The sequence below is a fragment of the Vulpes lagopus genome, chromosome 7, assembly GCF_018345385.1.
Source record: "Vulpes lagopus strain Blue_001 chromosome 7, ASM1834538v1, whole genome shotgun sequence".
In the NCBI taxonomy this organism is placed as follows: Eukaryota; Metazoa; Chordata; class Mammalia; order Carnivora; family Canidae; genus Vulpes; species Vulpes lagopus.
Genome location: NC_054830.1, coordinates 80,608,914 through 80,630,302, shown reverse-complemented (window position 1 = coordinate 80,630,302; position 21,389 = coordinate 80,608,914). Strand labels below are relative to the sequence as shown.

Below are 21,389 nucleotides of genomic sequence, written 5' to 3'. Positions count from 1 at the left end.
CTCTCCTGAGCTCACTCCCCACCCAGCCTCCGGGAGGCCTGGTTCCCTCCTCACCGGTGGTCGGCGAAAGTTTCAGCACCCTCGCGATTGAGGGTACCAGCTGTAGCGAACATGATGGTGGTGTCAAGGTCGGCAATGATGCCAGATACGGCGCTGGCTGCAGTGATGCAGGCCTGCGTGCCACGGTTCCCAGCCTGGAGCGCAGCCAGCACGTGGGAGACCTGGGGGAGGAGAGTCATGTGGTGACTGGTCAATGCCTCGAGGAAGGGAAAAGTCACTGGTGCTCAGGAGAAGGGATGGGGGAGATAGCAGGGAAGGCCAGAGGAGACTGGGCAGGGCTGCAGGGTTGGGGGGGCCACGGGGATGAGCACAGTTACCTTCTCAGAGACTCTCCGGGCACACTCTATGAGCTCCTTCTTGGTATAGGCGTCGCTGGGGCTGCACTGCAGGGCGCCTGCCTTGGTGACCAGAGCAGCACAGCCATGCCCCAGCTCTTGCACCCGGTGCTTGATGTGGGCACCTATCTGGGAGGGGATGGAAGAAGGAGATGGGCTTTACGAAAAGTACTTGGGGCTTGTGCTTGGAGGAGTCACCAAGAACCTAACAGAACATGCATCGTAGACTAAAGGGTTGGTAAGAAGTGCTCAGCATGCAGATTTCCTGTTTCATATCCCTCAGGCAGGAGGTCACCTCCTACACATGGAAAATAATAGCATGTAGGCACCAACTGGTGAGGATTATGTTAAGCACAGTGAGGAGGTGGGGGAGAAGCACTTTATGCTGGGATATTTGAATCAGCGGGCCATGGCTTACAATTTGGACTGGACGTGGTTAAGGAGGGGTTTAGGGTTGGGGATTAGGTGTGTCGAGGTAAGATCCAATTACTTGCTTTCTTGGAAAGCCAAGAGCTTGGGGAAGGAAAAACTAAGAAGAGATTACAGGTCTGCAAAAGAGCACAGAAGCAGCCATAGGCCCAGAGGAGGGTTGGCAGACCAGGAAATCTCTAGATCGCTGGCTGTCTCCTCTATCCCTGTGACTTTGGTCCTGTCCCTACACGAGCCCTGATCACTCTTTAGTGGAGTAGCCCTGGGGGTGTGTTCTCCTTTCTATAGAAGACTAGAGGAAAGGTGGGATGGCCCCACAGGCCGACATGATGGGGACAAGGGCCATGCCACCTCGATTTTCTGTGAGGGGCAGGGGAAGGCTTTCACAGCAATTGCCCCCATGCTTACCTCTTCGTTCTCAGCAGCCACAGCTGCAGGCTTGGCCTGTGAGGCCAGGCGGCCATAGTCACTGGTCAGCTGATTAGCAAGAGGGCCTAGCTCCTCAGGGCTGGTGTTTGACTTGGTTACCTGGTGACAACAGAAGAAGTAAAGTTATGCCCAAACTAAGCTCTCTGGGGTTAGTCTTATACTCTCCCAAACTCACCATCTCTTGAACAGTGACAGCAATGGCCTTGGCTGTCCGCACCATAGTTGTTTGGTAATCCACAAAGGAACCTTCTGGTTCACCCATTGGTCCTTCATCTAGCTGAGGGGGGCGGATGGAGTAAGGAGAAAGATTATCAGGGTCTCTGACACTGAGCTTAGGGACCCTGGCCCAAGGAAGCCTCTGACCACAGGTACACCCAAGACTCTAACCTGGTTGATGGCCTGGGTGATGGAGTCCACCATGCCGCCAACAACCCCAGCAGCACTGGCTGCTTCATTGAGGGTTGTTGTTAGGTCCTCTACGGCCTCTGTCATCATCTGTACAGCCTCCTCCAGGGCTTCCTGGGTGTGAGCTGCTTGCTGTGGGGCAGAGTGAGTGAGTGGAGGTGGGCTCTGGTGTTCCTGTTTCTCCGACCTCTTACTAGCAGTAGCCCCTCCCTCCCACTCTCAGTACCTTGGGGTTCCCGCCAGCCTCCTTGGCTGTGTACAGCAACTGCAAGGCAGACTCTGCCAAGGTTCTAGTCTGGTCCAGGAGCGCCATCTGCTGTGGGTGGCTCAGGGTCTTGGAGGCAGCACCCACTGCAGCCAGCGTGAGTGGCTCAAAGTATTGGGCCATCTGGGACACCTGAGGCCAGGGGTTTGAATGGAGGTCAGCTAGGCCAGGAATCTTTGCCTGCCCTGCCGTGGGACTCCCCACTTGTCACTCTAGGTACCTTGTGTCCCAGCTGGGAGGCTTCAGCCCGCGCAGCACTGGCCAGTGGCTCAATAAGGTGGGAGATCTCCTGCACTGCAGTGAGCATCTGAGTGTGCAAGGCCTGGGAAGGAAGCGAACTTGAGCCCTGACTGTGACCTGGAACTGGGTCTGCTACTTCCTTCCATATTGAAATCACTCTCCCCTGGGCCTGTTCCTCCCATACCCTTGACGTCTCTATGGAGCACACTCCTGGATACCCCATCTTCCTCAAGTCTGCCACCCCTCTTCCCAGATGCCACCTTTCGTATAACCCTGTTCCCTGTTACCTCTTGAGAAATGCCTTCACGGGGAGCAAGTTGTTGGCTGACTGCAGCAAGGGAAGCCTGGTCTAGGTCCCGTAGACAGCTGTTTAGAGCTGCAATGGCTGTCTCGCACTCCAGCTGCCCTGGAGCCTTGTCCCTGTAAATACATCATAGGCTCCAACATCAAGAACATCCCTTTAAAACAAGGCTAGTCTGTCTTTCCCCATATCCTCCAAATCTTGGACAACACATCTCCTCCAACACTATCCCATCTGATTGCACTATCCCTGCCCCTGTTCTGCTACAGTGTATGTTCCCTAGTCACACAGGTTCTCTACCCCCTCCATACCTCATGCTTGTAATGAGCTTCTTGATGGAGTCTGAGACAGTACGGGAGTGGCCAGCCAGCACTGACCAGCGCGGGGGGTCCCGGGGATTGACTGCTAGGGCTCGAGCGGTCTGGATTAGTCCTCCAGCACTCTCCAACATTGTCTTGGCAGAGATCACAATGGGCTCCATGGCAGCCCGGCCCTAGGGAGAGAGGAGGCAGGGAGGCTGAATCTCGAGACTCCTGCAAAGATGAGGAGGCAGCTGACCCACCGGTTCTCCCGGTTCTCTCTTCACATTGCCTCACCTCAGGGCTGATCTGGGCAGGAATGCTGGAGAACTCAGGGTTGGATGCAAAGGCACTCAGATTGTCCACAGCCTCCAGCAGAGGGGCTGTTGCTGCTCGGCACTGAGCACGGTTCTCTTCTGTGAAAGCTCCGTCAAGTGCCTGGGAGTGGGAGTGACAGGCTCTCAGGACTGACTATTGGCAAAGGAGGTGAAGCCCAGGTCTCTTCCCCTGGGCTAAGGCGGTGGGGAGAGGCTGGTGATGACCAGTATGACTAGGAAAGGGCTTGGACTCAGGTAGACAGGTCGTGGAAGGGTCTTAGAGACTGATGCAGGGACTAGAGGAGAGAAGATGGGACAGGTCAGAGGGGGGCTGGGAATTTCAAACACTGACAACCTTGATAGTCTTGACAAGATTGGCTGTGCTGTTGGCCACCTCCTTGGCAGATTGTACAAACTGGCGCTTGGCGGTAGGGTTGGCAGTCCGAGCAGAAGCTAGACGGCAGCTGTTACACAGCGCAGAGGTGTGCTTGGCCACGATGGTGGCTGCAGAGAGCACCTGCGGAGACAGACACGTGGAAGAGCCATGATGAGGGCAGGAGGGAAATGGACGCACTTGGGCAGGAGCCCTGTGGGTTGGGGGATGGCGAGCAGTATCTCTGGAAGTCTAATTAGGAAAGACTGAGTTTACTTAGGAAAGATCTTCACTGAAAAGTGAAGATCTGGGAGACAGAGATCCCCAATGATGAACAGGGTGCGGGAAGGGGAAAATGGAAGACAGACACACTGATGGGGAAATTGTAATGGGGTAAGTAGAAGAGTGAACTCAAACATCATGGGAAAGTTATGAACTTAGCAGTAGCCAAGAGTGACAAGAAACAGGGCAGGAGAAGACACCAGTGGAGAAGCTGTGTGTAGAAGGTCAGAGACGCATCTCCACGTCTTCTCCATCTCCCTCCCTCCCTCTCCACTTGGTCAGTCCATCCTGGCCCAGCACTGGTTCCCAGACTTGCCCATAGTACCCGTTCCCTTAAGTTACCTGGGCCTGTGTACAGCCAGGCTCCCCCAAACTCTGACAGGCCATCTGGATTGCCTGGTTTGCACGGGCGAACTGTGTGGGCTCTACCAATCCTTGTTGCCCAGCTTGGCTGTTGGGATCAGAGACACCTACCAGATATGCAGCCTGGGGAGGGACAAAGATGCAGATGGGTGAGACTAAAGAATCTCTCTCTAGTGGGATCCAACAGGGACAGTGGGGACAAAGGGGCATAGGGCTAAGGTTAGTAGGCAGGGTACTATGTGAGTGGAGATATATAGTAACAAATGATAATTACACTATAAAAAAGAAAAGAAACCTCTCCTGTTTTGTTAAATGTGTCTGAACATCTCAGAAGATTAAATAGGTAAAATAAAAAAAAACCAAAAACACAACACACGGCATAAGGGTTTCATCAAATTTCTGTTTAGATGTGTAGCTGCTGGATTGTAAGGTAAAAAGTATTGCTTACTCTAAGTAGAAGTCAAAAAAGGTTTGAAAGCCACCCTGCCATGCACACACACATGCACGCATACAAAACCTCTTTGGAAGAGTTTCAAAACTGTGAAGACTATTGGGACCATGGATATTTACAACACTTCCAATCTTCAGAGATTTGGAGAGAGGGAAGGGATGGGTATGATGGTTGCCAAAAATTTTTTATGATTAGAAGACCATCAGAAGGTTTGATTTATACTTTAACACATGGTGGCTCTCCTTTTCCCTCTTTATGCTTTTCCAGAAATAAGTCACACCATATAGAATAGGCTACCCAACAGGACAGGGCAAAGGGAGGTAGGGGAGACTGAGGAAGCAGGCTGGTGGGCTTTAGGGAAACAGTCTGAGATGAACCCTCAAAGCCAGTCTGACTTAAGGATTCATACCCTAAAGTAAAACATTCTCACAGCTAACAGGTTGTTTTATACTTTACAGTTGCATAGAAAGGCAAAGCTAAGTGGTAACTCAATTAATTGGATATTTAGTCACTGGTACTATTCTAATAAAGTGGTAGTTACATGAAAAAGGACTTGCATATGCTTATTAGCATAGCCCATGCCTGGACAGTGTCACCATAACCCAAGGTAGCAGGGGCTCGGGGTGGGGGTGGGGGGGGAAGCAACCAGAACTGTTGGTATTCTATGATTGCTGACAAACATCTCCACTGAGGGTAAAGGCAGTTTCCTTAGAGTTGGTTTTGCAAACATGACTTCTTGGTTATCTACATCAGTGTCAGGCTGCTGAGGAGGCAGGGAAGGGGGGCATGGGGCCGTCCAGGGATCGTCGCAGGGGAATACCTGTGCAGCTGCCTCGGTGAAGCCACAGAGGGCCTTGGAGGCTGTGGCAATGGCCTCCCCAAATTCTGGCAGGTTCCCGTTCTTGGCATTCTGGGAGATGCCAGTCATGGCCTCACCTAGTACCTGAGAAACAGAGTGTATCAGGAGGGTCTGTCCCTATCCTCAGAGGGCCGGAGGAGCCCCTGGCTTATTCCATCTTCCTGCCCCCTCATTCCTGGGCCCCTTGCTGCACTTACCTTTGAGTTCTCCATCACACTGTCTAGGCAGCCAAAGTAGGACATATCATTGATGGGCTGAACTGGGTTCTCTAGGAGTTCCCGGACTGTCTGTACAGGGGGAGGACAGAGTTAAGATTCAGACACCTCCTTCACCCCAAAACCCACAATACCTTCTTCAACCACTATACCACTTAGCCTGCCAAGTGCCCACCTCCAATTCCCGCAGGGCATTGTCACACTCCTTCTGGCCTGGTGCCTGCTGGGTGCACATGGTGATGAGCTGGTTGATGCTGTCAGTTACCGCCCTGGGAGGAACAGGAAGCTGAGTACATGCATGCCCATGCCCGTGTCATCACTCTTGGGGTCCTATTTGCATGGAAGTCTCGAACGATTTCTGTTTTGCGTGTAACCACTCCTAAGCTGGAACGTCTCATGAGATGTTCCCTCCCCAGGCTCTTCAACATTCCAGGGCTGGGTTTCCCAGCTCCTACTTACCGGGCAGCTGCAGCCAGCTGACTCTTGAGGTTGGGGGCGGCAGGGTCTGTGGACAGGGCCTTGGCAGCCAGAAGAAGTTTGCTCGAAGACATAGAGATGCCCTTCAAGTTGGACACGACTTGGGCCCGGTCCTCCTGGCTCTGTTGAAGGCGAAAAGGTCAACACATCGTCCAGTCAGTCCTTTCTTATCTGTCTCTAAAAGGGCTCTTCCGTCCCAGACACTCAAACATTGCTAGAGACTGGGAAGAGGAGGGGAGGGAGCCAGTCGGAGGTCAGGGCTGTGCAGGCACATGGGCACCTCCCATCTAACCCCTGAGCTGGGCCCTGTGCCTTTTCGTACCGGGGCCTGTCCTGCCATCTCCACACCAGCTTCCAGGAAGGTGCTGAAGTCCTGTCCAAATCGACCTGACGCTCGAGCCAGGTCCTGAGGGGTTCCCCGAGAAGCTTGTACCAGTTCTGTGGCTGCCTGGTTCAGCCCAGCGGCAGCCTCATTCAACCGGCTCTGAGCTTCTTGAAATGTCCCGGTGCTGGGTGGAAGCTGCAGGGTCAGAGAGAAAGTCAGAAGCAAGCATGGGGAGCGCTGCAAGAGAGAGTTGGTCATAGAGCGCTGGGAGGTGGGCACACACCCTGGGAGTAATGAAAGGGGGTACATCTGGGAAGTCAAGGTCAAGGAGAGGTCTAGAGGCAGAAAGAAAAGCTTGGAGTTCTTCTGCTCCTACATGCTCCCCCACACCCCAGGGCTCCTACCGAGTCACTCAGGAGCCGCTTGCTGGCATCTCCCACCGCTCGCAGGGCATTGTCCACATCTCGCTGGCCAGGAAGGCAGCTGACACAGCGGTTCAGGGCCTGAGTCACAGCTTTAGCCACCTGAGGTGGAAAAGGAGACAAGCATTGCCAAAATGGACATCATTTGGGAGAGCGCCCCCCGCCCCCAATTCATAGCATGTGGGAAAGAACTGTTCTACTACCCCTGGAAGTGAAGAGGAAAGGGGATGTGTGCCTGAAGGGCTGAAGTCAGGATATCAACTGATAGTAACAAAACTGCCCCAAACTGGTGTTCAGTGATGCACCCCCTCAGCCTGAGACCCTCCTTCTAAAACTTAGGGGAAGGGTGGAGTCCAGACAGGAGTGGTCAAGGGCAGGTCCGATGATGTAGATGAGACTTTGCTCTAGTCTAGCTGGGCCTCTTCCCCAAACCTGACCTGGGCAAGCCGTTGCTGGCTCTCGGGGTCCCCTGGATGGCCAGCTGCCTTTTTTGCTTCCTCGATGAGGCTGCTGGCCTTGTCCAGAACATCGCTGGCTGTGTCAAGCACAATGGCCTGCACTGCAGGATCTGACGTCAGGGCAGCTACACCCCGAGCAGCCTGGGCCAGTGACCGCAGCCCACCTGCCACATCCCGAGCGGCGATCCCTGGGGGGACAGAAGGGAAAAGGCACCTTAACTGTCATGCCCGATTCTCATGGTTTCCTCTGTCAGCTCCCCTTCCTGGCTCTGGCCACATACCTGCGTAATTCTCATTGCCCTGGGCAACCTCCCCCAGCAGCTGGGCAATGGCAGAGCTCACTGCTTTGGTGCTGTTACCCAGGTCCTGGGCACATTTCTCCATCTAGGGATGAAGGAGGAGATTCAGGTGCAGAATGAACTTGAATGATCAGGAACTTGAGAAGTGGGGCAGGATCAGCTGGCGGTTTATTTTTTATTTTATTTAAAAATTTTTATTTATTTATTTATGAGAGACAGAGAGAGAGAGAGAGAGAAAGAGAGAGGGAGAGAGGCAGAGACATAGGCAGAGGGAGAAGCAGGCTCCATGCAGGGAGCCTGATGTGGGACTTGATCCTGGGTCCCCACGATCACACCCTGGGCCGAAGGCGGCGCTAAACCGCTGAGCCACCAGGGCTGCCCCAGCTGCTGGTTTGGGGCAGCTCCAGAGTGTAGGTGGGAAGGTAAACCCCAGGGCCCGATGAAGAACGAGGTCTTAAGAATACTTACAGTCTCCCCAGGTAAGGGCTTAAGCTTGCCATCTCGAGCTGCTGCCTTCACTTCCTGCAGGTCTCTCTCGAGGTTCTGTACCACGCTCAGTGCAGAATCCATTTCCAAAGGCCCACACGCCTCCTGAGCCTACAAGGAACGATAAGGGGGTTCAGGCACAGGATGTATTGCCATGTCCATGGATGCCCCAGGTTATACAATTACCCCTGTTGTAGGTTATTCTGCAGACTACCCATCATCCCAGAACTCCACCCTCATTTTCTTTCTTTCTTCAAAGATTTATTTGAGGAGAGAGAGAGAGAAAGAGTGACACATGCATGGTGGGGAGAGAGAGAAAAACTTAAGCAGATTCTGTGCTGAGTGTGGAGCCTGACGTGGGACTTAGTCTCATAAGCCTGGTATCATGGCCTTGAGCTCAGACCGAGAGTTGGATGCTCAGCCAAGTGCACTACGCAGGTGCTCCTACCCTCATTTTCCAAAGCCAGTCAGCTTCCGTACCTTCTGGGCAGCAGTACGAAGTTCAGCCAATGCAGTACCAAGGTTTTTGGCACACTGACTCAGCTGCATGGCCGAAGCCTGGTCCTGAATTGTTGGCACTGACGCTTTTGCAGCAGCCACCATCTTCCCACCTGGCTGTTGGGGAACAGGCAGGCAGATCAATATGCCATCTGCTTAGGTACAGGGACTGATGATGGTTAGGACACGGTGAGTGCTGCAGCTCAGTCTGGGAAGGAGGCTATTGGGGGCTACTGGCGAAGCTTAAAATTGCGAGCAATCTCGGGGACTCAGAGGGTGGGAAGGGTCTTGTCTGAGACGTGGGGAAGGATGCCTTGCCTGTAGAAAGCTCTGGCTTGCAGCAATGAGGGCCAGCTGAGCACTGGGACTGTCAGGCTGAGCCTGGCTCCCTCGGACGCCCTGCACCAGCAGTGGAATCTGTTCTGCCACAGCCTGTGGGTGAAAATGTCATAAGAGTCACCTCCCCACAGACTGGGGGAAAGTCTCCCTCCTCCCACACCTCCTCCCACTGAGTCTCACCTTGCAGCTCTGCACCAGCAGGGGCTGGGGGCCGGCAGAGGCCTTGGGGGTGGAGGCTGCGTGCTGGGCTGCAGCAATGGTCTGTGTAGCTGAGGCCGCAGCCTGTTTGGCTGCATGCTGTGAGGACAGAGTAGTCAGGACAAGCCCCAGGAGGTCCCCTGCCCAGTTCCCAGCCCACCCTGGCCATGCTATCCATGAGGAAATGCTGATTGAGTCTCTTTTTGCATGTCCCTCCTGGTGTTGTTCCTCCCACAGCACCCACTCTCTTGCTCCTGGTTTGCTTCCCAGCCTCACCTCCAGGCGCTGCACCAGCTTCTTCTTGATGGCATTCTGTGCAGCTGCATTGGTCGCCATGCGCAGGCCCTCGGCTGCCTCCCGCAGCCGCTGCTGCTGTTCTTCACTGTCAGGGTGGGCAGCTGCTCCCTGAGAGAAGTAGAAAGATAGTCATCATTCAGCATCCCTGTGGCCCCCGAATATGCTCTGCTCTGACCCTTCAGCCTCAAACATTTTCCTAAAGTCATTTCTAACTCTCCCCACTGAAAGGTAATCTCAGCGGAGATGAGCTGCCTCAGGGCAGGCAAAGGGGAAGTATCATGAGGCCCTGGATTTCCTCTGGGCTCTCTTCAGGTGGAACTGTTTCTTCTTTCCCTTTTGGGGTGAGGAGTCAGGCTTCCTTCCTTACTCCCCACAAAATGCCACTAGCAAATGGGGGTGAGGAAGAGCTCTCTGGGCCAAGGAGGACACAGTTTAGAGCAGGGATCTCAAAAACCACATCAGGGGGCCTGGGAAATTCCTGCCAACTGGAGAGCCCCAGAGCCCTGAGAGTGTGAGGGCCTCCTTGTTTCTTCCTGATGGGTCTTCTGCACCCTGTGTCCCCATGTCTCACTGTCTTGTCTTCGTCTGTACTGCTGCCAGTGGGACCCTGTGGACTGAATGCTTATGTGCATTCTTGGGAGAGATCCAGGAAGCAGGCAGGTGGTGGCAGCAGAGTAGGGGCAAGTAAGGACAGCAGACCTTCGACTGAGAGGAAGAAAAAGGGGCATGGTGGCCTGTCAGTTAGCAAGCACTATAGCAGTCACACCAGCTGGGGGCCTGGGCTGCCATCCACCTGAAGCCTAGGGTACACTGACTTCCTGAGCACCCCTATCTGTTCTTGTGTATCTCCTGCTTTTCTTGGGTCTCTCCCATCAAAAAAGGTGACCATCTGGATCTTTCTCCTTCCCTTCAGGTCTCAGTCTGAGAGTTTGCACAGAAGGCTTTATACCTTGGCAGCCTCCACCATCTTGGCTGTGGCATCAGCCAGGATCTTAGCAGCGCTTAATAGCTTGCGAGAATTCTCCAGATCACTCTCCCCCTCGGCATCAGCCTTGATGGCATTGACCAGGTCAGACGTGGCTTGGGCTAGGATGCGGGCCTGTCGTACCATCTCACCTGAGAGGACAGGATACAATCAGGTAATGAAACCAGAGACACCACGGGGGTACCAGGGGTGGGGAAAAGTGGTGCCGACAAGGTAGACCTAAGTACTCTCAAGGACAATTAGAGACACAAAAGTTCTGGAAGGGATTCCCCTGGAGTTGTCTTTTGAGTTTAGGCTCTTGGAGAGTGAGATTTCCTGGTAGGCTTCTATGGGAGGGAAGACAGTCTCTAATGGGTGTTTTTAGCAGTCTTGAGAGGATGAGATACTCCTTGTGAAGGCTTTGGGGGTGAGGGGGTTAGGTGGAGTGGAGAAGGCTAGCTCTTCATAACGCCACCTTCCAACTCCAGCTCTGGTGTACGCTTCTGTATATTCTCTAAATGCACCAAAGAAGTCAGAACAGGGATGGTCATATTCCTGCTTTATGGATGGGAAACCGAGCTTTCAGAGACAACACCTAGTCTCTTTGTGCTGAGTCCTTAGCGGGAGGTGGCAGGTCTGCAAGGGAATGTCCACTGGGCTCTGGGAGCCTCACTGGGGTTCTCTGTCTTCCCAGGAGTGGTATTCTTACCAGCATCGCCCATAGAACTGAAGATGTTCTCGGTGACAGTGAGGATGGTGTCTGTGGCCTGGTCGTAACGGCCAGCAGGCCCGGCCCCGGTGGCGTGGGCCTTAACATGCTGCAGCAGCTCATTCAGGGCCTGGGTGACAGCTGTGGCTGCTGCTCCTACCCCCCGCAGCAGCTGCCCATCCTCTGTGGCTGCCTGGGAGGCAGACACACAGCCTTCCACGGCTTTGGCCACCAGGCGTCCGGCCTCCACCAGCTGCTCCTGGCAGACAGGTGAGCTGATTGTAGGTGCCACCACCTGCAGGCAAACAGTGTCAGAGATGAAGGCCATGGAAAGGAGTTGGGCAGTGGGAGGTGTCTGTGGCTTTTGCAACAGTCCCTGGGATAGGTAAGGATGAGCCAAAGAGGTGAAATGAGAGGTTCTTGGGCATAGCACCATCACCCCTTGGTGTGAGCCAGCACAAGCCCTGGGGCTCACCTTGGTGCAGGCCACCAGCTGGGAGGTGGATAAGGCGCACTGTGTTGCTGCGGCAATGACCTGGCTCTGAAGCCCCGAATCCTCTGTCCGCTGGGCCACGCTCTTGGCCTTGAGGACCAAGGCAGCTGCAGCACTTGCCACGGCCTTAGCCAGCTGCATTAGTACATCCTGTGAGGGAACAGCTGTCAGCAGGGCCCAAGGATGGGCTTGGGGTCTATGGACCCTTCTCAGAGGCATAAGCTGTTTCATTCTTCCCCGACTCCAATCATAGGACAGTGTATGCAGAAGCCACCAGAAGCCAACCCAAGCCCCTTCCTCGAGCGCCCAGTGAGACAGACCCCCACCAAGGAACAAACCCACACCAAGAGAAACAGAGCCTACACCAAAGGGAGAAATGCATGAGGCGGATACACTCGGACGGCGATGGGGAGGGACAGGCAGCACTATTACAGTAGGATGGAGAGAGGCGCCTCTTGGGGTCCCTCCCACTCCTAGCTTCCCTCCTCCATTTCTTCTTAATTGTGGTTTGGAGTCACCCTGGAGTACAAGACCCCGTACAACCCTCCCTGATCCCATTTTCCCCAGCCCTGCCTGTGATATGCCTCCAGTCTCCCATCACATTCTGTTCCCCCTAGGGGGCTCGGGGGAGAGGTGCAGAGCGAGTGTATGCGGCTCAGAGAGGACAAAGCTAGGAAGGCCCAGGCCAGAGGCCGTTACCGTGGGGGAATCGGGGGCAGATCGAACCCCAGCCCCTCTGGGTGCACATATCTGCATGGGAAATCCAGGATGACAAGTCAGGTGAGGAAACTGGCATGGGGTGGGGAAGGGGGAGCTAGAGGAACAGTGTCCTTGGGGTGGCAGGGAGGGGGCTTCAAGATGTCAAGTTGTGATAAGGGCTATATATAGGGAAGATAAGGAAAAGATGACAGGAGGCTACAATATATCAATCAGCCAAGGGTGAACTAGTAGATTTGGTTTGGACTCAGGGATTCTGAATTCTCATCCCCCAAAAAGGGACTGGAGGTTCCCAGTGTTATCCCCTGCAAACAGAAGTTCAGATTGGCTCTGACGAGTCAATTTGTAGTAACAGGATCAGGAGCTAGATTCAGGGTCAGAGGTTAGCTCCAAGAAGCTTATGTTCCAGGGGCTGGGTAGATCACTAACCTGGAAGTGGGGGTCAGTATCACTTTCCCCAATTTGCTGCAACAGCTCCCCACTGGCCTGGCCCACGTTCCCAGCTGCTTGCAGCAGGTTCTGACGGGGCTGTGGAGAGTGGACACCAGTCAGAAGCTGCCTAATTCCTGCCCACATGCCCATGGGTCCTCCTGGCCCATAGGTCCCATACTTCCACCCTGTAGCCTGGCCTGCCCCCTTCTTTGGGCTCTCCTCCCTGGTGCCAGCCCACGACCCCCGACCTCAGCGCTGGCTGGCTGGGCGCTGCGCAGCAGCTCTGACACCGCCCCAGCAAGGCCCTTGGCGGCCTGCAGCAGGGGCCGGCCACTGCCCCCTTCATCCTCCAGCAAGGCGGCCAGCAGCTTCACTCCTCGGGACATCTCCGTGAGGTTGGAGGAGATGGTAGTGACCGCACAGCCCACGGCTGTATAGTCTGTCTCTGCAGGGTCTCCTGGGGGCAGAGGAGGAAGAGGAGCATGTGTCAGAGGTGGGCAGGCCAGCCGATGGGCAGGGAAGGCGCCCAGTCATAGGTGTTAGTCACATGCACATCCTGAGAGAGACGTATAGGCAGTCTCTTCTATGAGTCAAGGTGCAGTCCCACCCAGAGCCAGTCACACTTGTGCTTGCACACGCTCCTCCTGCCCCGTCCCACCATACAGAGAACTTGGCATCCGGCTTACCCGCCGTCAGGTTCACCACAGAGGCAGTACCGGCTGTGATGGCATCTACCTGGGAGTGGATCTCGTGCTTTGATTCATCCATCTTGTTCTTACGCCAGGCCTTAGAGGCCTGAGAGAGAGACAGACAGTGATAGAGGGAGAGAGGCAAAGCTCAGGATGTGCTCTGGTTTGGTTAACTCCAATCCCTCCAGAGAGTCCCAGCACCACTGGCCTTTCCTCCTTCCCATACTCACAGCATCCTGGCCCAGAGGGGGCAGAGTGTCAAAGTCATCCAGAGTGGCCTGGGCAGCCTGCACAGCCTGCATGCTGGAGTTAATGGTCCCAGTGAGTGCCTGCTGGGCTGACGTCTATATGACGAGGGGAGGAGAAACAGGGAGCGTTTAGAGGCAAGAGAAGGTATAGGAGAACTTTAGGCTGGAGACAGGAATACAAATAGGGACTTAAGGGGATCCCTGGGTGGCTCAGCTGTTTGGCGCCTGCCTTTGGCCCAGGGCGTGATCCTGGAGTCCCGGGATCGAATCCTGCATCGGGCTCCCGGCATGGAGCCTGCTTCTCCCTCTGCCTGTGTCTCTGCCTCTCTCTCTCTCTCTCTCTGTGTTTTTTTAAATAAATCTTAAAAAAAAAAATAGGGACGTAGGAAAAGACTGCCTAGCTCCTGCCTGGGTCCAGCTGGTACCATGGTGGCAGCGGATGCACTCTTACCAAAGGGGGCATGTGTCCTCGGTGCATCTGGCCACTGGTAATCTGCTGCTGGGCTGGTGGCATGCTGCCCATCTGGAAATTCTCAGGACCGGAGGCTCCAGAGCGCATGATAGCAGGCAGGGCCACAGAGCCGTGCTCCACCTTCCCCACCCGGTTATACTGCTGCTGGAGGACTGTCGACCTAGAGAGGGGACATGCTGGGCAGCACTCAGGAATCTGTGCTCTCACCCCCCCTCCCACCCAGCTCTACCACCTTTGCAGGTCCTGTGGTCTAGGGGGTGCGTGAGGTGTCATGATATAGCCTGCAACTGGTTAAAGAACCATCCTAGGGATTTCCCCCCACCCCTGCCCCCGCCCCGTCAGTAGTCACTAGAGTCTCCCTGCCTTCCCTGCCCCGATAGATGGGATCAGCCCAGTTCCCTTCATACTTTTTGGGGGAAACTGAGTCCTCCAGCATAGTAGACTCCTCGTCTCCCTCCAGCCCAAAATGATCCTTGCTTTTTTTCTGTAGGAAGGGAAAAGGAACAACAATTAAAAAAGAGAAAGGGAGGAAAAGGCAGCCTCATCTTCCCCTGGTCCGCCTTCTTCCAGAATCTGGGTCCCCCTCACTTTGAAAGGACTGGCTTGGGCAGAAGGTAAGGGAAGACTGAGCAGAAGGCTGGGGTGGCACCTTCTTAAGGATGATATCGATGTAGCCTGCGATGAGCTGTGCGATCTGCTCCCCTTCTGTCGTCTGTACTGAGTAGTAGCCATCTTGGTAGTCCCCGAAGTCCTAGGGTGACAAGGTAGGGGCTTGGTGAGACAGCTGGCATCTACCCAGGATAGAAGAGGGTGGAATGTGGGCAGCTCTGGGGGGGAATCCTGCCCTTCTTTGATTTCCGCTTTCTTTCTTTGCCTCATTTTATTTATGAGGAGCAGTCTTTGTGCTACATAGTATCAAACACATGCCATCCAGAAAATCTCTTTTCTTTCGTCCTGATAATAAAGTTGGGAAGACACAAGTATTTATCATTGAATGACTTGTAACTGAGGGTTAGTCCTAGTACCTAGAATGGAAAAATAGCCTTTACTAAACTCTCATCCCCTCATGGGGGTACTTCATCAAGGTGGTATCAGTTAACCATCCAGCACACCAAAATATAAAGCCAGGGGGAAAACTACTACATAGCTGCTGCTGAGAATTACTTTTCTCTCTATCACCTTTTTTTTCCTCTCTCAAGTTTCCTACAAGCCCAGTTCGCTGGTGATGGTTCTGTCCTGATGATTTTTTTTCCTAAAGATCTTATTTATTTATTCGTGAGAGACAGAGAGAGGCAGAGACACAGGCAGAGGGAGAAGCAGACTCTCTGTTGGGAGTCTGATGTGGAACTTGATCCCAGGACCCTGGGATCACGCCCTAATGTGAAGGCAAATGCTCAACCACTGAGCCACCCAGGTGTCCCTGTCCTGATGACTTTATTTATTTATTTAAAAAAACATTTTATTTATTTATTCATGAGAGAGACAGAGGGAGAGAGAGAGAGAGAGGCAGAGACACAGGCAGAGGGAGAAGCAGGCTCCATGCTGGGAGCCCAACGTGGGACTCGATCCCAGGTCTCCAGGATCAGGTCCTGGGCTGAAGGCAGCACTAAACCGCTGAGCCACCCAGGCTGCCCAGTCCTGATGATTTTACAGACTGCTTCATTTAAACATCGCCTACTCTCCAGGAAAGCTTCTCCTCTACTCTGACCTCTGTGGTCTTGCAACTGTTGCAGAGTTCTCCTTTTTTCTGGAGTCACTCAATGATTATCCTGGGGCTCAGTACATTATCCTGAGAGATAGGAAAGACCTGTGCAGCTGCCCCTGGACTGGAAATTCCAAAGCCCTATCCCCTGTGGCCCCCGGACTCACCAGGGTGAAGCTCTTGGGAGAGGCAGCCCAGCGTTTGATGTTGGTGAGGCTCCATTCCTGGATCACCTCTTTGGTCTTCTCGTCCACCCGCATCACACACTCCTTAGTGATGCCCAGAAGCCTAGGCACCAGCTTGTTCTTTCCTTTCATCTTTTCCTGTGAGGCAGAGGTTGTCTTTGGTATGGTGGCCAGAGAGGTCAGACAAGGAGTGAATGAGCAGATCCTATCTAGACCACCAGGGGGTGCTAAGGAGTGTGGGAGAGCCAAACAGGGGTTGTGGGGGCTCTGAGGTGGGGGTGGTGTCTGCAGGGAGCCACAAACTCTTCTAGGGAAAAGCAAGGGCACAGGGGCGGCAGCCAAGTGAGCAGTAGAGAGGGCTGACAACCCCACACGTTTCCACGAGGTCAGAGCAAGGTAGAGAATGGGACTCATAGGGATGATGGAAAATGTGACCAAGGGCAGGGCCAGACTTTGAGGGGAAAGGGGAAGAATGGGAATAAGGTGGACAGAGTGAGAAGGGTCTGTCACCCACCTTCACCAGAAAAAAGGAGACACCATAGGTCTTGAGGGAACGGGCTAGCTTCACGTAGCGAACCTTGGCCTCGATCTCACTCATCTGCCCACAGTTCTTGTGTGCCTTAGAGTGGGAAATGGGGAAAAACGTTTAGCAAAACATGGGGGGATGGTGTCACAGACAAGCTGCGACGTTAACCACAATGGGAACGTACTGTGGGAGACACAGGAAAGGTGAGAGGGTGCAGGGTATGAGAAATGAGAGGGTGACAGGATGGGGTGGACAGAGGATACACAGAAGTGACACTTCAAGGAATATAGTTAAACAACTTGCAGATGTTCTGGAGACAAGAACAGATAAGTAGAAGGTCAAATAGAATGCTTTTTGGGCTGAGTACTCAAGAAGTGGGGATAACACTTTACATTTGTACAAAGATATACTTTTCACAGTAACTTCAGGCATACTGTCTCATTTGATTCTCCTATCAATCCCACCCAGGGCAGGCACTGTCATCCCGAGTTAGAGGCAAAGAAAAGAAAACAAGAACATTGAATTGAATTCCACAGCAAATGCAGTGATGGAGCTGAAACGAAAAGTCCAGGTCTTCTGCTTTCTTGGCACAGGAGAGGTGGGAGAAGAGTTTGATGGGTGGAAGCGGGGTGGAAGGAGATAAGGAAGGGGCAGGGGTCCATTCAGTCAGTAGGATTAAGTAGCAAAGCTCCCAAGGCATCCCAAACACTTTCCCCTACCCCCATTCACCTGGAAGATCTTACGCTCTCCCTTCTGCTTCACATACTCCTTGGGCAGGAAGTCCTTCAGGCTACACCAGAAAAGGGAGGGTCAGTACGGAGTGGACAGCATCAGGGATATGTAGGTCATGGACTGTGGGCCTGGGGGCATGAGGAAATGTCTAGGACAGTGTTATCTTTGGGGAGAAGAAAGGCTCGAGGGAACAGAGTCTGGATTATCCTTGAAATCGAGACGATCTAGCATTAGCTCTTGAGTACAGCCTGTGTCTCGCCCTACAGGGGAAGGGACTGAGGGAACCTGAGTTGCAGGCTGTCCCTGAGGGAAAGAGGGTCTAGAGCACTACCACAGGAAACCAGGAGGAGAAGGAGCTCAGTAGGAGGATGACCATGCACATAGAAAGCTAAGCAAGCCACGCTGAACTCTACACATTCTGAGGAGTATCAGTGGATGAGACTTGTGAAGCTTTCTAAGTCTGTGTTCCCTGGGAGGAGAAATGTACTGTTTTTCTGTGGCTACTGCAGTGAAATTCTTCAGAGAAGCTCAAAAAAGTTCCATGCTTGCTTGAGAGGTACGGGATAGAGGCAGAGATTCTGGACTACATTCATACTCCACATGGGACCAGTGTGGAGATATATAGCTGACGGCAGCAAAAACGGTACCCATGTGGGTCAAACTCTGGGTGCATCGGAAGAGGAAACAGAGAGAGAAGGCCTGGTGGGGGTGGGGGTGGGCAGGACTGTTGAGGTTGCAACGGCAGTAAGTCCTGGGCCCTAACAGGGATGCAGGTCACTCACTCGAGGAAGCCAGCCTTGTGCTTCTGCTCATTGTGGGGCCCAAACTGGATCTGGCATTGGAAGCCAGCAAACTCACAGGCCTTGTCGAAGGAGACAGGGTGGGAGCCATTGAGGATGTCATCTCGTGCCTGGAGGACATATGGCAGCAAGTGTTGTGTGTGGGTGTGGGATGCTGCTCGCAGTGCCTCTGCCCCCCTCCCTACCTTCCTTAGCCCAGGCAAATCCTCTCCACACCTGCACATAAAGGAGGTTCAGCTGTACAGGGTCCCGGGAGTCCACATTCTGGTCTGAGTAGAAGAACTTCCTCCGCAGCAGAAGTGTCTCATGTTCCTCCACCCCCTGTTCCCTCAGCGTGCGGCCATGGTCCAGCCAGTTCACTAGGACACACAGAGTCCCCTCAGTGCCAAGCCCCTAGGGTGCCTGTGGTGTCTGGTCTCTGGCTTTTTGTTTGTTTGTTCTTTATCTCCTACCTTCTCTTACCGATAAGTTCTGTGAGTGTAGGACTTTATTTTATTACTCATGCATCCTGTGTCTAAAACAGTGTCTTGCAAAAGCAGGTATTCAATAACTAACCAATCAACAGTTGCCCCCACCCCCACCCCTTTCCCCCAACCATTTCCAGGGCCCTCTTTTTTCTCTTTCTGCTTACACTCATCATCTGTGTGCAACTTCTGCTTTAGTTTCTCCATCTTCTTTTCATCTCGCAGCAGTGTCTTATCTTTTCGTAAGGTTCCTGTTACCTCCTCCTTTTTCTCTTCCATCAGCTCTCGAACCAGGGAATATTCATCATGGTTGGTGATGCCTGGGGGAGGGCGAGGGGTTGGTAGCATCCTGGGCATGGCATCCTTGTTTTTTGGTAGAGCTGAAGCCTCCATTCTTGAGCCCTCTGCCCCACCGAGACCCCTTACCAATGCGGGCACAGATGGTCATGAGCATGTCGGTGACAGTCTTAGAGTCATCCACCATGATAGTCTTCACAGTTCCATCGAGCATACGGATTTTCAGGGGCCTCTGTTTCTTCCTGTACTCCATGGTGTCCTGTTGGGGCAGGAATAGGAGGAGGGGCCCACTTGAAGCTGGAGGTACTACTTCCTTTTTCCACAGCCAGACGGGGGGGAAGGTAGGTGACTAAAAGCAAGACTGTGGTGGCTCACTCAAAAGCAGGGTAATTTGATTGCCTGTGATAAAAAAGCCTGGAGAGGGTCAGAGACAACAGGTATAGGTACTGAAAACAGGAGGTGAAGTCAGGGATGCTGATGGAAGAGAATGTTGGCGGCCCTTGCTGAAGTGATACTCACCCCATTGCGGAGCATGTAGTAATCCAAAGCTTTCCCGGCCTCCAGCCATATACCTTTTTTGGGGTCATCATCTGACAGGAATAGTCCAAAGTCGCTGGCTGAAAGAGAGGTTGGATTCCCTCAGACTCACGAGGACCCCAGTGTGGCTGAACAGCTGCACTGTTGCCCCTTACTATTTCCCCAGGGCCTGAGGGCCTAAAGGGGAGAGAGGGAACCATGGAGCACAGGCCTGAGGGATGTGTAGCCTTGAGGGACAACGGGGTCATCCCTTAAAGCCAAGAGCCTGGGAACAAGGGAGTTTCCCCCACCTGCCACCGGGGTACTCAGACTTACGAGGGCCAGCCAGGGCCTCTGGGATGCGCTCACGAATGATGCGACAGGCATCATACACCATGGTGGATGGCTCAAACTGCATCGTCTTCACCACATTCCCAATGCTGATCTTCAGCGAAAGTGCAACCATGGTGGCAGCTTCTCTTCTCCAGCCTGGCTATACCTGGCCCGTGGGGTCAGGGCATTAAAACATATCCTCAGTAGAGGAGAGGAGGTCCCCAAGATGGAGCCCCAGGGAGAGGTGTTTTTGAGAGGGACTTACCAGAGCAAATAGTAACGTAGTTGTTTTATTTCAGAATTTTAAAGAGTGAAGATTATGTACACCTAAAGAACCAATCCTAACCACCTAAGATATGTGAAGGAGTCTGGTCTGCAATGCAGTGTTCCCTGACGACACCATTCTGTCCCTACCACTAGAATGTGTGCCTCCCTTCTTTCTGCCAAGTGTCTCTCTCTCTCTCTCTCTCTCTCTCTCTCTCGCCCCTTACCCTGCTCCTTTTCTAGTCCTGTCTCAGCCTTGTTTTCATTTTTTCTTGGTTCAGTCTTTTTCTCTTTTTGTCTCTTACTAGGTCTTGCTTTTTCCTGTCTGGGATTTTCAGAGCTCTGCCCTGACTCATCATGTGACCTTCCCTCTGACAGCTTTAGCCTCCTTCTCTGCAAAATGAAGACGTTATATTAGGTAATTCCCAAGAGATCCTGAAGCCTGCAAATGAAGCCTGCAAACACCGACTCTAGCTAGCCTAGCAGGGAGACCAAACAGCCTACTCTCGCCCCCTGCTTTCCTCTAACTAGAGAGGGAGGGGCCTTCCCAAGGAGCCTGGCCCCATATTTGGCTCCCCTGGCAGTCAAGCTAGAATGATGATTCTCTAATCCAGAGGGATCTCAGCTCTTCAGTTTTGCAGAATGGATATCAGAGACCATGGTGGGGTAGGTGGGGGAGTTTCAAGGCAGGTCAGATGAAGAGCCCAGTCCCTCTAACCTGGTCCTTGCTCCAAGTCACCAAGCGAATACCCAGCCTGCCCTCACGACAATTCCTCGCAAGTTCTCCCATCTTCAGTAAGTCCTTCTCAAGTCTGTCCCGCTGTCTCACTTGCTGGTGTTTTCAGTGCAGCTCAAGATATCCACCACGCCCTGACCTCCCTGTGCCTCCTTGGCACCACCTCTCAGTAGGCTGGAGGCGCCCTTCCTGGCAGGTGGCAGATGGCACCCAGGGCATGAGAGGACAAGTCTGCCTGGCAGCTGATGATGTGACCCAGTTTGGTACAGAGATTGGTTCCTTTCAACTAAGAGAATGAACAAACCTGGGCCACCCACCCCCTCCCGGTAGGCTGCCAGCCCCAAGGGGGGAACGCAGGACCAGGGGTAGGCTGGAACAGGTGGGGGTGCTGGGGTATGGGGTACAGGGGCTGGCTGAGAGCCAGGGAAGTTGGGAAGGGATAGGTTTTTGGAGGGTGAAGAGGTTAGGAAGGGTGAGGTGGAGGAGACTGAAAATCCAGAGACAGGAGGCGGGCCTGTGTGGGAGAGGTATGGGTCAGGGATGCGCTAGACTGCTTCTGACCTTAGAAACAGTCCAGAGTCTCCCAAGAAACCATGGTTCGCTCTCTTATTTCCAAACAAATGAGGACTCTTCCAGTCTCCCCAGCTCTCTGCCCACCTCCCCATTTCTCGGTCACCTCTCCCAGTAG

At 53.5% G+C, this 21,389-nt stretch overlaps 1 protein-coding gene across 7 annotated transcripts in view; it reads right to left on the bottom strand.

Annotated features, from left to right (window-relative positions):
* The window catches only part of TLN1 (talin 1), a 32,640-nt gene that overhangs the window by 6,540 nt on the left and 4,711 nt on the right, over window positions 1-21,389 (bottom strand). For 3 of the 7 annotated variants that reach the window (XM_041760812.1, XM_041760816.1, XM_041760813.1), the window contains exons 2-46: window positions 19,705-19,867; window positions 19,372-19,469; window positions 18,982-19,111; window positions 18,723-18,875; window positions 18,308-18,450; window positions 18,074-18,201; window positions 17,289-17,349; window positions 16,548-16,652; window positions 16,016-16,171; window positions 14,796-14,897; window positions 14,554-14,630; window positions 14,126-14,306; window positions 13,657-13,770; window positions 13,424-13,532; window positions 12,986-13,194; window positions 12,735-12,833; window positions 12,288-12,338; window positions 11,571-11,738; window positions 11,096-11,390; window positions 10,372-10,538; window positions 9,402-9,530; window positions 9,108-9,224; window positions 8,907-9,020; window positions 8,571-8,705; window positions 8,073-8,201; window positions 7,587-7,689; window positions 7,285-7,493; window positions 6,830-6,949; window positions 6,423-6,620; window positions 6,083-6,222; window positions 5,799-5,892; window positions 5,606-5,695; window positions 5,370-5,492; window positions 4,078-4,221; window positions 3,436-3,597; window positions 3,061-3,201; window positions 2,776-2,957; window positions 2,451-2,583; window positions 2,144-2,245; window positions 1,885-2,055; window positions 1,641-1,790; window positions 1,429-1,530; window positions 1,233-1,352; window positions 378-524; window positions 55-221 (exon numbers count right to left, since the gene is read on the bottom strand). In XM_041760812.1, the coding sequence (XP_041616746.1) occupies window positions 55-221; window positions 378-524; window positions 1,233-1,352; window positions 1,429-1,530; window positions 1,641-1,790; window positions 1,885-2,055; window positions 2,144-2,245; window positions 2,451-2,583; window positions 2,776-2,957; window positions 3,061-3,201; window positions 3,436-3,597; window positions 4,078-4,221; window positions 5,370-5,492; window positions 5,606-5,695; window positions 5,799-5,892; window positions 6,083-6,222; window positions 6,423-6,620; window positions 6,830-6,949; window positions 7,285-7,493; window positions 7,587-7,689; window positions 8,073-8,201; window positions 8,571-8,705; window positions 8,907-9,020; window positions 9,108-9,224; window positions 9,402-9,530; window positions 10,372-10,538; window positions 11,096-11,390; window positions 11,571-11,738; window positions 12,288-12,338; window positions 12,735-12,833; window positions 12,986-13,194; window positions 13,424-13,532; window positions 13,657-13,770; window positions 14,126-14,306; window positions 14,554-14,630; window positions 14,796-14,897; window positions 16,016-16,171; window positions 16,548-16,652; window positions 17,289-17,349; window positions 18,074-18,201; window positions 18,308-18,450; window positions 18,723-18,875; window positions 18,982-19,111; window positions 19,372-19,469; window positions 19,705-19,834 (6,098 nt within the window). In that variant the 5' untranslated portion in view covers window positions 19,835-19,867. Of the gene's footprint in view, window positions 1-54; window positions 222-377; window positions 525-1,232; window positions 1,353-1,428; window positions 1,531-1,640; window positions 1,791-1,884; window positions 2,056-2,143; window positions 2,246-2,450; window positions 2,584-2,775; window positions 2,958-3,060; window positions 3,202-3,435; window positions 3,598-4,077; window positions 4,222-5,369; window positions 5,493-5,605; window positions 5,696-5,798; window positions 5,893-6,082; window positions 6,223-6,422; window positions 6,621-6,829; window positions 6,950-7,284; window positions 7,494-7,586; window positions 7,690-8,072; window positions 8,202-8,570; window positions 8,706-8,906; window positions 9,021-9,107; window positions 9,225-9,401; window positions 9,531-10,371; window positions 10,539-11,095; window positions 11,391-11,570; window positions 11,739-12,287; window positions 12,339-12,734; window positions 12,834-12,985; window positions 13,195-13,423; window positions 13,533-13,656; window positions 13,771-14,125; window positions 14,307-14,553; window positions 14,631-14,795; window positions 14,898-16,015; window positions 16,172-16,547; window positions 16,653-17,288; window positions 17,350-18,073; window positions 18,202-18,307; window positions 18,451-18,722; window positions 18,876-18,981; window positions 19,112-19,371; window positions 19,470-19,704; window positions 19,868-19,966; window positions 20,642-20,683; window positions 21,378-21,389 lie in introns of those variants that run through there. The other 4 variants (XM_041760817.1, XM_041760818.1, XM_041760815.1 and 1 more) reach the window with 3 other exon arrangements.